Below are 16,966 nucleotides of genomic sequence, written 5' to 3' on the forward strand. Positions count from 1 at the left end.
AAATAGAGTCACACTTTAATTCCCTCAAGTTTCTTCTTTGAAACTAGTAATCTATATTTTTCTTTCTGAAATACATGGCCGACAAAACAGGAGGTGTTACCTTCATGTCAGCTGCACTTAAGCCATGTAAACTTCTGAAACCATCATAGCTAAAAATTCCCTGTTGCTTTCCAAATATACAATTAAACTGGGGAAAAAAAAGCAACAAAGCAGCCTCAAGTTTAATGAGTTCCATACATACCAGTTAATCTAGTGAAATAGTAGCATAGCTGGGTCTTAGCCAGGAACTCCCTGATAACTCAGATTCTTGCCTAAACTTAATAAATACTTTTTACCATTTGATTACATGTGATTCCTCTTGCATCATTTATCTTGTTCATAATATTAGATAAAATCATACCTGTTATGTTTGAGTGATCTTTCTCTGCCTCCCCAGAAGGGGTGTGATTTGTCATCCATAAGCTTTGAAGTTTGGTAAACATTAATTTCTACAAAATCCAAGAGCTTTCATGGAAAAAATAAAATCTCTTTCCTAAGCTTTGTCATGAGACATTAGGAATACCCCATCACCAATATCCAGACTGCAGTCCATTAAGTTCTACAACTTTTGTAAAGTAGTGCCTAGTCAAGAGAAGGATTTGACTGAGAATAATATAGCACAACTTTCCTAAGAATAAGACATACCTAAAGGTGCTAAAGGTGAAGTCACAATGAGTGTCACAGATTACTATGCATGAACAACATACACAGGCATGGGCAGCAAAGTCTGTGCTTGCAGATCACAATTAGGAATGCAATGCACATAGCAACTGTGGGATTAATTCAATAGGCCTAGTGTTATCTAAAAATAGGGGGGTGTTTTACCTGCATTCTGCATAGAACTGTCAGTAGACATAGAGCTGTACTGTGGTTGTCAGTACAAATGCTTGTGACAATGCACAGCAGCATTTATTCTGGACTGTACACTAAATTTATAGCAATGTCATTTGAAAGAATATTAAGGAAAAACAAGCATACATGCTTATCCTTAACTGCTTCTGTTTCAGCTGTGTATAGATATAGATGGGCCATGAAACTGATGTTTAACTTCAAGTTAGACAATAAAGGAGGTTTTGATCTTGATTCCAGAAGTGAATACTAACCAAACAAATGTATATGGCTGTACTAGTCTGAACAATTTTGATCTTTCTGCTTCTTTCATCTCAAAAGAGTAGAGGAGATGGAAAGTGCAAAGGAAAGACACATCATTATTGGTGAAATCAATAGATTATGAGCATGAGGTTGCACTAGAAATTATTTAGTTTAACTCTTGGCTCAAATAAGACAAAGAATGTTGGGCTGAAGCTCCTCTATCATGGATCTGACTTTTTTTCTATGCAAATAGCAGAGAGACGTGCTAAGTCACCACCTCAGTTAAGTGTAGAATAAAGACAAAAGTATTACAGAAAGTTTAATTTCCACTCTCCCACATGGCTACTCCACTGGTCATCTAGAAGTTTCCTAAATGCTTTTTTAGATGTTGGTATGATATATGAGTTTTCCAGAAAATTTCTGAAACTACAACTATAGGATTTAATGTCAACAAGAATGTCATTCTTTAAGTAGATTAATTTTTATGTTGTTCAGTGTCCTGGTATGTGTATTAGATTAGGGCCATGTGCAACTTGGGCAGTTTTAGGGACCAGATTATGGTTTTGGGACCCTCTATCCTTACTGGCCACACTCATATCCCACATGGAGTGCCATGCTTTTGCTGGTTCTCCCGTGCACATTCCTGCTGGTTGCAGAACAGCTGAACTCTGTGCTGTGGTACCAGCTCAAGAAGGTACAAGAAATACAGAGGTATCTAGGGGGTTCTCATAACTCAGTTCTTCCCTATGTCCTGTGAAGGAAAGGACACTGGGCTTGATGTTCTGATAGCTGTTGGCTGAATTACACTGTAGTGTATACTGAGAAGAGACAATCTTGACATATCCAAAAGCAATTACAGCTTCACCACAAGTTTCTTAACTGGAGAAGTTATATCCAACCTCTGCACATTTGTGGGATATTATTAGCTACTTGTTCCAAGTAATTATTTATTTTGATCTCAAATATGCAAACATTTTTCATCAAAGAAGAAATTAATTATTTTCCTTTAGCTATTTCAGAAAAAAATAAAATGGCAGAAGTTTTTACCAGACCTGCAGGTTATTCTGAAATGCTGGATATCACACTCACCATGCTATTTCATTATCCACCCCTTGTCCTGTCCTTTACATAATCAGCTATACAGAAATTTCTACTCACAGAAATACAGATGTGAAAGAGCTCCATTTGTTGTTTACAGTTCATTAGATTACAGAATTTTTTATTACAGAGAGCTTTCATGGAGGAAACCTTGACTGAAACAGAACTAGTCAAGGTGCCTACACACCCACACGCTGGACACACCCACTGGACATGGCCAGAAGAAAGAAGCCTACAGCACTTTAAACTCCATATTTTTCTTAGTTAAATTTTTTACCAGCTTTTTAGAGGCAAAAGAGAAATGTAGTCAAAGATATACTGAAGATAAGCAATCAAGCTTAGGCCTAGAATCTGTAGTCTGTGTGCATAGAACCAGATTTATTTTTTGTTCACTCCACTTCAAGTCCTGCTTTAGAATAATAGAATCATTCTGGTTGGAAGGGACCTTGGAAGCCTGTGTGGTTCAAACTGCTCAAGGGTGGGTGAAAACAGAACCAGATTATGTCCAGACATATTGTGTAAACTCCATGAACAGAAATCCTACGAACTTCTTTGATGACTTTTTCAATGCCTAACTACCCTCACAGAATCTTCATGTCTTATCTTAATAGACCAGAGAGTTGAAAGCTTCATCTCTAGATTCTGTCTTGTTAGACACCAGAAGGACTTTCTAAATAATAATACAACTCTCACTGAACTGTTCATTATTTCAGAAGAAATACTACAAGAAAGCTTATAGAGTCTGCAAGCTGTTCCAACAGCAGTGAAATGCCAAAGTCAGTGTCAAAAAGTTGAGTACTGGGGAAGCTGTACTACAAGTTCATGACTCCTAATAAAAATATCACTTGATCCAAAAATTCTTTGCTCTTTTCTGAGATCTGATCGCTGGATTTGAGTGGGCCACATGGGAAGCTTAATAGGAACACACAAGTAATCTCAGAATTTTCTCTGACAGTTCAGGAGGACATATTTGCAAATACTTCCAGTAAATATCAGTATTTTTTTCTTGAAGACAAACTGAAAGAGAAGACTCATGCCTGCCTCTAGAACCTAACCTTGGACATAATAAATTCTGCTAAAAAAAGTAATAGAAAAAATACAGGAAAAAAAAAAAACACCCTAGAAGGACTGGAGAGAAAACCTGTGGAAAGAAAGGTCTGCATGAGATTGAGGCCTGAAGGGACAGGTGGAAGAAGTGTCTTCTTATTAAAACATACTCCTGTAATTTAAAATTTAGTTCCTATGTAATACTGGGAAAACCCCAAGACACATTACCTAAGAAGAAACCTCAAGTACTGCAGCAAGGGCATCATTGCAGCTTATCTGGGTGATGCTTTGAATCCATGTTTTTTTTCCTGATTGAAGAAGAACTTGGTAGGTACAAAAATAAAAAAAAACCTCTTCAAGAGCTCATAGTTTCAGCCAAAAACGATGCTGTCTTGAAGCACAAAATAGCATGCAAAACCAAGAGAGTAAGCTTGTTACAGTTGTAGCTTCACAGTTACCAAAGGATATAGTCTAACAGCTCGTAATGTCCAAATAACTGCTTATATATATTTTCAAAATTAATTGTCCCTAACTGTTGCAAGCATTTGATTAACGACTACTTTGGCAAATATTTCTAAAAGTACCTAATATATTACAATAATTGTACAAAGCAAATTCAAAAGTATCTGTATCTTTGGCAGAGTAAAACTTGTTAAGAAAGGCAAAGCGGTACTGGTTTTGAATTTTCATCCTGTGTGCTATTAGTATCTTTGTCTTAGCAACAATGAAAAATAAACGTCCCTTTAGCAAGCACAATCTTACCAGCTTTCTGTCACTCAGAATTCCTATTTCCTTTGAAATAGACTAAAGAAATTAAACTCATCCCTAAAGAAAATGGCCTTGATGCCACTAGAGGTCATCCTAGGAATAAAAATGAGTGTGCTGCATGCACAAGAAATACAAAAACACCACTGCTGTTTGACACTTCAAGCGCAAAGGTACAGAAGAACATAACACACACAAACATTGTGAATATCAACATTGTGAACTCCTAAGAGGAATCTTTCCCTTATTCTGAGACTACTGCAAACTGACTACAATGCTCTAGCATATTTTAGCCCTTGGATACCTGCTAGTACTGGGGAGATTGCCTTATCCCTTTCAAAAGACCATAAAAAACCTCAAAAACCCAACCCAACCAAGCAAAAAAAAAAAAACAACCAAGGAAAAAAAAAACCAACAAAACAAAACAAACAAACAAAAAAGCCCCAAGAAAAACAACAAAAAAAAAAAAAAAAAAAAAAAAAAACAAACCAAAAAAACACCTCCTTGAAATTACGGACATGAGATTATTTAGTGCTTTATTTAGCCCATACATATCATTTTTCATCACCAAGAATGATGATCTTGAAACAGGCCAGTTATTATTCTCCATTGACTCCGGTGGATTTGTGTGGAAAACACAAACTGCCAGTTTCCTCAGCTTCTGTCATTTTGTGATTGAAAACACTGGTGTCTCTTCATTTCATGGCATTAGTACAGATCAAGGCTCTTCTGCTTCATACGAAAAAAGTTAAATGTCATCTCAGTTACAAGAAGCAAAGCAGTGGAAGAAACCAAGCTCATTTTATTTAAATATTGATTTATTTAAAGAACAGATTAACTCTGATGCAAACCAGCAGTTTGGAAATGCTATGCGCTTTCCATTCACACAGATCACAGCAGATGAGTTCAAGACAGCCATAATTATTGGACTAATTAATGTTATATATGTCTAGAAGAGGCTGCAATGGTTGCAGAGAGGACTACCATACACTTCCTGAACATACCTTATATCCAGAGCAGGTACAAACCACGGTGGACCTCTATTTCTAGTGGCATAAGCCACACTGGAAGGGTTCAATGACAGGTTGGATGGAACTCTGGGCAACCTAATGTAGTGAAAAATGTCCCTCCCCATGGCTGGAGGATTAAACCTCCTCTCCAACCCAAATCATTCTGTGATTCTGGGATCTGACACTGGACAACTGGGAATAGCAGTTCTCGTTTGTAACTCTTCTGATTTGCAGAAATTTGTCAGACAATATATTTGTGTCTCAGTGTTGGATATGTGGCAGTGGCAGCAGCAAAGCATTGGAGGAATCATTGCTTGAAATCCTTTCCTAAGACTGGCTGGAATATTCCTGCAGGGGTACCCTGATGCATTCGTTATACAGCACTATCTGTCCTCTGTGCTGATCATGTTCATTCACTTCCAGACAAGGAAAGGTGAGCAAGCAGAATGAAACATGCTATAAAGAAACACACAGTAAGGAATGTAAAAAAGCACAGACTAATATTAACATCTTTAGAACAGGTATCTAGCTTTGAAAATGCAGGAAAAGATGGTACAGATAAAGCTGTAAAGGGAAGAAAGATAAGCAGGAATTTCCCTATATTCGCTTAAAACCAAATATGTGTTACAAATCCAAATATAAATATAACATGCCAAAATCTTTGCTCGCAGGCATTTGCCACACCAAATCAAATGCTGTTATGCGTTTTCAGGAATTGAAACATATCTGTTGTTTCTGACTCACCTCGTTATTTTGTTTTTTATGAGGAATCAGTTTTTCAAGGGAATTTTGCTTAAAAAAAGAACTTGGGAACAGCTCTTTGAATAACATGAGAAATACAGAATCTTATTTCTAAAATTCAACTTAGAAAACCTGGAAAAACAAGTGGGTTTTTTATTTGGTATGGTTGAAGTTTTTTATCAAAATATTGATAAAACTGTGCCTTAATACTGAAATCCGTATAAGAGATGCAAATTCCTTACAAAGACTCACATGTGTCCTTTTTTTTTTTTCATTTCAAGTAGTTTTACAAAGACAACAGAGTTGGACAGTAATTTGCTCCTAACAAACCTCCTCAGGAGGTTTTGCCATTAGGCTCTGCATTTTACAGAAATACTACTTTAAAGCATCATAAGATAATGCTTCACTAGAATCAAATAAAACACCAACTTTTCTTCTAAAACACTGCAAATCCCAAGGAAAGCTTTTCTTTCCATTCTTTTCTCCCGTCTTTTACACCCTGAAGCATATTTGTGACCCAGTGTTTTTGTTGTCAATACTTAGGCAGTATGCACATTATTTCATTTTAAATACTCCTGAAGTGCAGTTATGCATGCTAAAGGAACTTTAAATCTGCCTAAACATATAGTCAAGTGTGTTACTCTGAAAGATTTCATAAAGATAATTAAAATTATTTATTTGCATAATAAGGTATTTTTTTGCAGTTAATAAAGATGAAAGGCACATTGAGATGAATCCTTGCAAAGTTACATAAAATATTCAATGTTTCTGGTAGTGCACTGATAAACTTTGAACATCCCTTGTCTCTGATGTGTCCCATCACATTGTGATATGTCCCATCTATTTGTGTCCTTTTTAAACTCCCAGCATATGGTGTTTTAAAAGAGATAGCTTCGAGCAATGGGCTGGGTAGTGGTGTTTTCCTTCAAATAGAAATCCACATCTTAACCACAGCCATAAAGGAAACAGAGCTACACTCTCAAATCAGACTAGAATAGTTTCTCGAAGAGTTTTAACCATAAAATGCTTTAAGTTAAGGGGAAGACAAGAAAGGCAGCAGGAAGATGTTAGCTTAACTTGGTTTCTAGTTGAAACAATGGTGTGTTTTATTTTATGTTGGGATTTCAAGAGACCCTAATTAGACTTTTGACCACACAGTTTTCATTTAAAAATATCTTGATGACATTCTGATCATCAAGAAGTTCCTGGGAGACTTGGCACCTGTTACTCTTTGAAAAAATATTCATCCAGAAAGGCAGGCAGGCAAATAATACTCCCCAACTCATAGAATAAATATTAAGTTTAAATACCCAGAGTATTTCAAATAATAATGTAAATACTGGAAAATACTTTGTGCAGTCCTGACTTAGTGAGAATAAGCAGACAGCAATGCTCAAAACAAAAAGGCAAAACCACACAGGTTGCCTGCTATGAGGTGAAATACTAATAGAATATTCACACTGTGAGTGTATAGCTGGTAAAATCACTACCTATGGCATTTCCTAAGTACATGAAAGATTATATACCTATGTTATGAAAAACAGCTTAGTTATTGAAAACAGCATTTGAAACAAAATTTTTCTATGTAGTAAAAAAGTCAGTGTACAAGACCAGATATTATCATTCAGATTGAAACACACATTCAGAATATATTAGTTCATTTTTCAAAACACTGAATAAGGAATTCTCATAAACAGCACTGCTATGATTTATCTTGATGTTACTTGTAAGAGCGTTAAAAAAATTACTAAATAGATGGTATTCAACCTGGAGTGAATTAAAGAAAAAATTCCATGTTATTCTAAAGACAGCACCTTTAAATTGAACTTCAGAGGAGGGAAGGGGAGGGCAGGGAAGGGGAGGAGCTGGACAGGACTTGGCAATCATCTAGTCCTCTTCAGGGCTGACCAAAAGTGAAAGCATATTATTATTAAACCAGGATGCTCAAGTACTTTTTAAACAGTCAGATGTGGGACATTGATAATCTGTCAAGGAAGCCTGTTCTTGGTAAAGCATCTTTTCCTAATATCACGTCTGAACCTCCCCTGATGCAGCTTTGAACCTTTCACATGTGTCCTGTCACTGGATAACAGGAAGAAGAAACCAGCAATTCCTTCCCTTACCTTTCTCATCCTGATAAAAAATCAACTGAGTTTGATTCCTGGGCTTTATTGACAGACAAAATTATTTTTAGTGCTGATTTTTAAATCAAAATAAAAAAATGATAAATGTATGAAGCAATAACATCATCACCAAAGCTTGAGATGCAGGGGTCAATTAGAAACAGAAACAGTTTTCTTATTCTGAAGTAACTTACTCCCCTGACTTTTGGAAGAAAAGATAGTCCCCAAATTTTCTCTCTCTTATTAAGAGAGAAATGTTTTCTATGTTATGTACACATAGAAATACACATATCAGCTGCAATCTGGTCCGAGTTACCTCCATCTTTGATGTGAATTTGGTCCATGAAGGCACATTTTCGGATTCTTCTATGGATCTAAATGAGGGGGGATCTAAACTGATTGCCCCATGTCATGGTTTGACACTGGCGCGATGCCAGCGCACCTAATTTCTAAACAAACTTAACAGTGAGACACTACCCAGGATCCTGATCAAGTTGCTACTTTTCAGATATTCAAATACTCAGTCTTTCAAGGGAGACAGGAGTCTCTCCTGTGCCACAGACCCCCCCCCCCCCAGGAAACACAATTGCCACCCTTGTGTTTCCATGTCACACATGGCAACCGCCCGGAGAAAATTTGCCATGGTGACACTCTCCTTTCTATGTCACAGTGCTCTCACTACCGTGCATGGACAGCCAGCTCATAGGGCTCTTTTAAGGATGCTTTGCCGTGGACCAAAAGAGACAACAGTTCAGTTTCTCATTTTGGGACTACAGTCCCCCCCATTTTCTTTTGGGGCTGAGGGTCCAAGAACAGAGGTCTTCTTCTCCTCCTTTTTTGAAGACAGAGGGCTTCTCCACACCTTCTCTCTACTCCTCTGCTGGTAATCACTGAAACAGGTCTCCTGGCACACCAACGCACCACCCTAAGTGCAGCTTCTGTTAGGAGAATTTGGTTCAGTCTATGGCTAACAAGAGAAGTCCAGCCACAAGCCACTCCATCATCTCTTTCCAACTCGAGAATTTCTTCTTCCATCATCTCGGATCCCAGACTGTCTCTCTTCTACTTCAAATCAAGGAGGAGTAATATTTTACAGAGCCTTCATTTCTCAGGAAAGGGTTAAAAGCTCAGACTCCCTGGACGGCTGATATCTCTGCCCAGCAGCCGATTCCCAAGGCCAAGGCTGGGCACCTTCCCCCCCCCCACCTCCTTCTCCTCTGCGCTGGCAAAGTTACAGGTGCCGTCCGGACTCTCTATCTCTTCCCTCTGGGGGGGGAGGGGGAATGACAAAGACATCTCCGCTTCTCTCCACCCTTCCGTCCACAGGAGCTGGCTCGGTTCCAGTCCTTCTACCCCTCGGCTCACCTCGACCAGGCCTCATGGCTCCCCCTCCCCCACCCAGCCCCATGGCTGGGCGGGGGAGGTCTGCACAGCACCCTGACCGGAACCAAAGAGAGCGAGCTCTTGGGAGTTCTTGCTTTTAACCCCCTGTGTTCTCAGAGGCGTATCCCTATCTTCAGTGGTCACTTCAGGTGCCAATATCCAAACTTGACCACTGATTGGTTTGACCCAACTTCCTGAAAAAAAATCACTTCCATGTCAAACCACGACACCCCACCTGTTTTCTGTCAAATTTTGGCTAAAGTTTACTGTCCCCAAAGTGGAATTCTCTTATGAACACTCTCAGGCCAATTCAGTACAAAGTCAGTGAAGTCAGCTTAAAGAATCTTAAACTAAATTTGGATGACTTTACACTTTTGTGAACAACTTACACAGACAATTTTAGCTTTACAGCTGTGTCAACAGAAACTGCAAGAATAACTTCTCACATTCAATAACTAGATGTGAGAGAAATGAACTGTATATGCCTTCAGTCCCCCTTGGAATGAGAAAAATTAAAAAGAATGTTAGATTGTGGCAACATGGCTACTAGCTTAGCCTCAGGACAAATCAATGGCTGTTAATGGGAATTCAGATTAGACTAATCAGAAACCAAACTCCCAAATCTGTAAGAATTGTGTATTATTTTTCTCACCACACATAAAATTAGACACCTTTTGAGTCAAAATTCAGGCAAAGTTCACATGTTCTTTGTGGCATGGACTATTGTAGATATACTGTGGAAAAAAATCTGTCATAGAAAATACAACCTGCCTCCCAAGCAGATTCAGCCCCAGGAGACAGCTTGTCCCTGATGTAACCTATCTGAAATGTTACACTCTTACCTAGGGCTGCTCTCTGTATCTGCCTCTGGATTATCTTTCCTTTCAGATGGTCTGTAAAAGACACAAAATGCAAATAATTAGAATTCAAAATGTCAAAAATCAATGAAGTCATTGCATATTTCTCACTATTTAAAACTCCCTGTGCTGCTGGCCAACTTTAGGGGTTTTTTTGTGATCCATGGAACAAGCTGATTTCTGAGTTCTGTCCTTGTCTCTACTGCAAGTAAACAAGTAGGCACGGTGTGACTCTACATATATTGAGATTTAATTGTCCAGTAAGAAAGACTGAAAATTAAGCACTTACTGTCAAGCACTTTCAGAGCATAACAATCTCCTACTGCTAGATACAAAAGAAGTCCAAATGGGACCAGAGGACATACGGAATTCCAAGCATTTGTTCAAACAGACTTAAAGGCACTTATGAGGTAGTAGGTCACTAGTCTACCCCTTTGCCAGTGAAAAACTAATTCCCCAAAATCCATTTTTTCTTGTCTGCCCTGCTCAGTTTTAAATATTTCATGTGCTAGAGCCTCTGCAAGTTCTACTGTCCTAGTTCTGGGCGGGGTTAATTTTTTCAGTAGCTGTGAGGGGAGCATGGGGTTATTCTGTACTACCTCACATCATTGCTGGGGGCAGGGGAAAGGGACACCCTTCTCAGGAGAAGGGTCAAGTAAACATGGCAGAAGGAGCCATGCTATATTGTCTAATATTGAGGAGGTTTTCTGTATGAATTGTTTCTTCTCCTTTACCCTCTGTCATTAGCATTGCTGCTGTTACTGTTCATTCTCTTGTCTCATTGCTGTTTCCAGTAAATTGTTTTTATCTCAACCTGTGATCTTTGCCTTTCTTATCTCCAATAATTCTCTCCATCACACCACAGCTGAGAAGGCTAGGGGTGAATGGGGCAGTGAGATACAGAACTGTGTGGTTTGGAGTCTTGGTGAGGGCACTGAGTTGGGCAGTAACATTCCTAAATCATGGCAACTACTCAACAGGACTCACTGTGTAGATGTCATTGGTTTTCAATCAAAAATTAACCAATTCCATTATCTCAACATTCCTAGTTAGACTCCCATGCCTCTTATAACTCATATAACTCATTTTTATCCTTTTATCAATTTCCTACCTGATCTATGACAATGGGCCAGTTCCCAATTATTCCAAATAATAATTAGATTACTATGTGGGAAGCCATTATTCAAATACGTTAATGCAACCAATAAAGGAAAAACATAACCTTAAATACGGAATTTCAGCAGTAAATGTATTCTGAAGAGGGATGGGATTATGTCTCTCAAGTTTTCAAATTAAAACAATTTCTAAGCAGAGATTTGTTCATAATATTTACTAAGATGTAAATCTGGATACCAGGGAAAGAAAAAAAAAAATCCATGCTGGAGTCACTTTTCCCCGCCAGACCTGTGATTTTCTATATGATATTAGTGTGCATTTTGAAATAAAAATATAATTCTGCTTAGAAAGGAAGTCTTACAGATTAAGCTAATCAGAGACAAATCATGTCATTAAAAGTTGGCAAATGCTTAACCAGAGAATATAAAAAAACATTTAAATTCACAGGTCATGAGAATTAGATTGTTCTGTGAGAAGAAAAGGACCGTTACAAATTGAATTTCTTTGGAAATTATGAAAACAGTTGTTAAATGTTTAGTAGCATTGTAGGAAATGTATTATTTGAAACACCTTGCAGTATAACAGTCAAGTTTTGTTGTTTTGAATGTTCATAGAAAACAAACAAAAGAAAACACTCTACCTACCGTTCGACTATAAAATAGACATAGAGTTTTATTTCTCTGTAGAGGAAGTTTTATTCTTTTAAATTATTTTTAATTAAACCAATGACTTTTTCTGTAATTAAAGTTACCTGTAAAATTAGGAAAATGTAATATGTAAAATAAGGCAAAGACTTCAGCTACTGAGAAAGAGGTTAAGTGAAGCAGCTGACTTCATCTAACCCTGGGATAAAAACAGATAAATCCTCCATCACAGCTGTACTAACACTTGACCAAAAAAACACATTCAGTTAAATAAGTTGATTCCTGTAACTATAGAAAAAACACCCTTGATTACTAATTTTTACTGATATAAATCAGGTTGAATTATCAACATTCTTGCTATTTGTGCTTTGAAAGCTCTATAAAGCAACTCAGTTGATTTCAATACTCAATGAAACGTGATTAAACATGCTACTATTTCCTCAAATTGCTTTTTGCTATTCTGGGTATTTAGATCTTCGTATTCTATGGCACTGTTTCACACAATGTGGTGTTACTCACCCAATATTGAGCCATGAGACAGCCATGAAACAATTTGTAGTAATCTTGAAACTCATTTCAATGGATCACCATTAACAGAGGTGTCTCAGAAACAATCTATACATTTATCTTTGTGTAAGGGATCAGAAACTCTCTTAAGCAATGTGAGCTGCAAGAGGCAACTGTCACTGTCATTTTAAAAAAAAATGGTTCCAGTAAGGACAACAGGCTTTTCATCAAGAGCCATCTGAAAATAAGGGTGACATACAGTTCTCATTTTGTCAATAAATGTCCTTCTTTAATGCTGTTAGAAACAGATCATCAGCAATCTAAACATTTTGCATTTCAAGTGGCAATGAGGCCAACAGAAAAAAGCCAAACAAGTCAATGAGAGTAAGATCAAGCAGATAGACAACAGCTTGCCATCAGTACGAAAATGTGGAAACACAAGAACATTGGGACTGGGTTTTAAATTATCATAGCCAAAAGGCTTGACTTTCAATTACATGGAGTTTCCTCTGAGCACAACCAGGATAGACACCAGAGAGGCTGCAGAATCTCTATTTGTATTGCGAGCTTTGTCAGACCATTCAGCAGTGTGAAACTATCTCAAATGTTCTTCTCTCCCTTCACTCTAGCCTTTGTACACTTCTGCTCCGACCATGGACATGGACTATGATGTTGCAAGAAAACTTCTCTTTGGCAGCTTTGTGAAAGAATGAGAAATTTGAATCAGACCACCTGTAATTGGAGAGAAACCAAGAAAACTTTTCCACTGATTAGAAAAATAAAACTTCAGCCTTACTATTTTTCTAGGGGAAAAGTTTTCTTTTTCTTCTTTAAATAGAAATAGAAAGATGACATTTATCCAATTCACATAGTTCAAACTGCCTTTTCAGGGCAGCAAAAACTGAACTTCATTTCCCAGAAAACTTCCTGAGGAGAAACTGAAATAGTATTATGGGAAAAGTAGACCAAACATGAGTTCAGATTTGGGGGACATGGTAGTATCATGAGGCACCTGACTATAATTCCATACCAATACTTAGCCAGACAAATATGATTTAATCTTTCAATTTGTTTTAATCCAGTTTGAAATTTGACAGTTTGTTTAGATTTCATTTGGGGGAAAAATGTTTTAACTTAGAAGCTCTTATTTTTGACAAACCCTTAAGATTTTCTGTATATGTTTTTGATTAAAGTAATCTTGTCTTGTTTTCACTATAAATACTTGTAAGGGAGAATGAGTGCTTATGGCCTGCTCTACTTTTCTGCCTCTGAGAACACCATTGCCCCAATGCTAGGCTTGAAGTTCATAAGTGACAGAAGTAGGGGATGATTCCAATACCATTGCCTGCACAAATCTTCCCATATAAACAAAAGGAAGATTTCAGTCTTAAGTACTGCCAGTTCTACAATCTTCATAAGCACAAATATATACCCAAAGTAATATGAAGAATCACATTCTCATAAAAAACCCTACCATGGCCTCTGATTCTAAGTGTAAAGTTGTGGAAGAGGTAGTGCTTAAATATGGTTTGGAAAAATTGAATTTAAGATGTGGAGAACATCTCTCAACATATGGCTAATGATATTTTCTGAAGTTTCACCAAACAAGAAGCTAAAAATAGGTCTACAGCTGATACCAAATAATTTTTTCCAGCAGAGTCATTCTTCATCTGGAGATAACGGTCCCAATAAAATGTTGACTGCGTAACTCCACATGTTTTGGCAAGAAAAGTAGTTTTGTGAAATTTAAGAATTCACTCAGCATGCAGCCGGCTGTCATTAAGGCTGTGATAAATCTGTTGGTCTTGGCCTGCATTTCTGGAAACATGTAGGTATGGAAAAGAGATGAGCTGGTAACACAGAACTTCAGTTTGGTGACAGGAGACAAAAGCAAGGAGGGCGATGGAGAGGACAAAATGGAACAGAGAAATCTAACTAAGAGTGATGTAAAGTAGAGGAATATATCCCATTTGGTGACTAAATAGGACAGAATACATAACTTGAATAATATGGCTGTCCTTTAACTTCTTGTCTTTGCATTGTTCCAGACTGTTTCAAGGATCTGAATTTATCTTCCAATGTATTACAGACAAGGAATGCTTTGACTTGAAGACTATGCTTTGGGACAATACAAAAGTGAATATGTTACAATTAAAAAAAAAAGCCCTGATTTAAATTTTTTTTTGTCTTGTTTGGGTTCACGTTACAGGTTTTAAAACTTCTCTTATGTTTTATTAGATCGTCTATAATTATATAAGGTTATACGACCTTATATAATTATATGGTTTATAAGACCTTATAACTATTATAAGGTTTCAAAAACCACTAACTCAAGAACTGACAGGCTAAAGCCTTTTTCAATGACTTCTCATCTCTTGTTTTTTTTTTTTTTTTGTATTTTTTCTATTATTTTACATTTTTCAAGCCTGCATTTATCTTAATGCATCCTTTCATCATGGAGATCCTGAAACCTACACTCCTCAGATAGGATGCTGTATGTTTCACTTTCTTTATTGTTGAATAATTTTTGGTGTTACATAAAATATCTAGCAGAACATCCGCCTATGCATCCAGGGCATCTGAATCCTGGAATTCACCCTCCAGGATTTTGGGTCCCTAATCACGCTATATGGCATTAGATGTTGCTTTTTTCCCCCGTTTCTCACACTGCCACACCAGTCAATAATCTGGGTGTGCACAAGAAGCTACGATGGAACACAGCTGAGACAGCTGACCCCAATTGACCAAAGGGATATTCCCCACCATGTGCCATCATATTTAGTTAAAAAAAGCTATGGGGAACAAGAATGAAGCAGAGCCATTTGAAGTGACAGTATTTGTCTTCTGAGTCACTATTAGGAGTGAAGGAACCCTGCTTTTCTGGAGATGGCTGAGCACCTGGCTGTCAACAGGGAGTGAAGGAATTCCTTATTCTGCTTTGCTTGCATACACACATTTTGCTTTACCCATTAAACTATATTTATATAGTTTTATGAGTTTTCTTACTTTTACTTTTCTGATTCTTTCCCCAGGCCCACCAGAGGGGAGTGAGCAAGTGGCAGTGTGGTGCTTTTTTGCCAGCTGGGCTTAAACCATGACAGGAAATAATTGGGGGTTTTGTTAGTAATGCAATGCCCCTATATTTGTTGTTGGACTCAGCTACCACCCAACTATGAAAACCAGTTCAATACTCTGAAACTATTAAATCTGATTCATAAAGTTGCATGCACCCACTTGAATCAGATAAGAAATCCTGCTGAATGAGCAAAAATTAAAGACGCAAATTCAGCAAATGATCACTCAGAGGGGAGCAATCACATAACTTCCATGAGCCTTGTACAGATATATTTTTAACTGCGCTTGAAGTTAGAGTTGTAACAGCTTACAAAGTATTCCTGAAAGTAGGAGACATTGAACCCGAATGAAGATATTCAAATGGAACAATTTCTCAAACTAAGAAGATTAAACAGAGATAGTTATAGGAAATCTTACCAGATGTGTTAGAATACTTTTTAAAATCTGGTGGTGAAATTGTATGAGAACACAGTCTACAATAAAAAAGTGTCTGACAAGAAAAGTCATGGAATAAAAGAAAATATTTTGTTCTAATGCAAAATCCTGCAGCACTAAGAACAAATAAACCATTCAGCCTTTCTCTGACCCAGAGAAATATTTGGGACAAATTCTGAATTTTCTTTTCAAACTTTGTCCTTCTCCAATGGCAAAAACATGTCAGTTGGCTCTATCAGGACAATGTGCAGAGACAAAGTAGTCTGCATTAGTAAACTGGCTCAACGCTATGTCTGATGGAAATGCTTTATTTTGGAATACATGGTTGGCGAAATCCCCATGTATTTTGATAGCTTCTCATTTTCAGAAAGCCCTTGGTGGCATCAGGGAGGAAAACATATTATTGCAGTACTCAGGGCCTCTCTGATGCACATGCATTTTTCCAGCTATGAAACAAAGCCCTCATCAGCATTAAAAATATATGGATGACTATATACCTGAACATCTCAGCTAACATACTGTAGAGTATAACCTGCCACAGCAAATTTCTGCCTTCTGCATGGGTTTAAGATTTTACTGCCTCTCCTTTCTCCTCTTCCCTCTCCCTTCCCTCCATCCCAAAGTTTGCTGTCAGAGGTCAATGCCCCACAGCAAAGAATGTAGGAGGAAATGTCTGCCCATGTTCTGGCTGCTCTAGCAGCAGAATTTGGTGCATCAGCACAGGCATACCAGCAATTTAAGATGAGACACTGTCATCAACTCAAATACAATGTCTGAAATACAAGTAAACATTCTCTTTTGCCAGCTGGAAAGAAAAGACTGGAGAAAGTAACTGCCAGCAAAGAGATTGGCCAGACCACTGGGAGCAAGGAAGCTGATGGGATTTAACAGAACTCTGCAGTCAGAGCTCCCAGGAAGGAAAACATGTTTAGAATTTGAAGCACAGCCCTGACTTCCACAAATTCATAGTTGCAAATCATAGCCTAAGCTTAGCACATTACCAAACACACATGGAAATACAGAGTTTTCCCAAC

General features: G+C 37.7%; 1 protein-coding gene across 11 annotated transcripts in view; it reads right to left on the reverse strand.

Moving 5' to 3' along the window:
• Nucleotides 1–16,966, reverse strand: part of KIF6 (kinesin family member 6) — a 167,860-nt gene that overhangs the window by 34,447 nt on the left and 116,447 nt on the right. For 9 of the 11 annotated variants that reach the window (XM_068185499.1, XM_068185493.1, XM_068185495.1 and 6 more), the window contains one exon: nucleotides 10,141–10,191. In XM_068185499.1, coding sequence (XP_068041600.1) covers nucleotides 10,141–10,191 — 51 coding nt within the window. Of the gene's footprint in view, nucleotides 1–1,802; nucleotides 1,883–7,842; nucleotides 7,875–10,140; nucleotides 10,192–16,966 lie in introns of those variants that run through there. The other 2 variants (XM_068185500.1, XM_068185501.1) reach the window with 2 other exon arrangements.

Source organism: Anomalospiza imberbis, chromosome 3 (assembly GCF_031753505.1).
Source record: "Anomalospiza imberbis isolate Cuckoo-Finch-1a 21T00152 chromosome 3, ASM3175350v1, whole genome shotgun sequence".
In the NCBI taxonomy this organism is placed as follows: Eukaryota; Metazoa; Chordata; class Aves; order Passeriformes; family Viduidae; genus Anomalospiza; species Anomalospiza imberbis.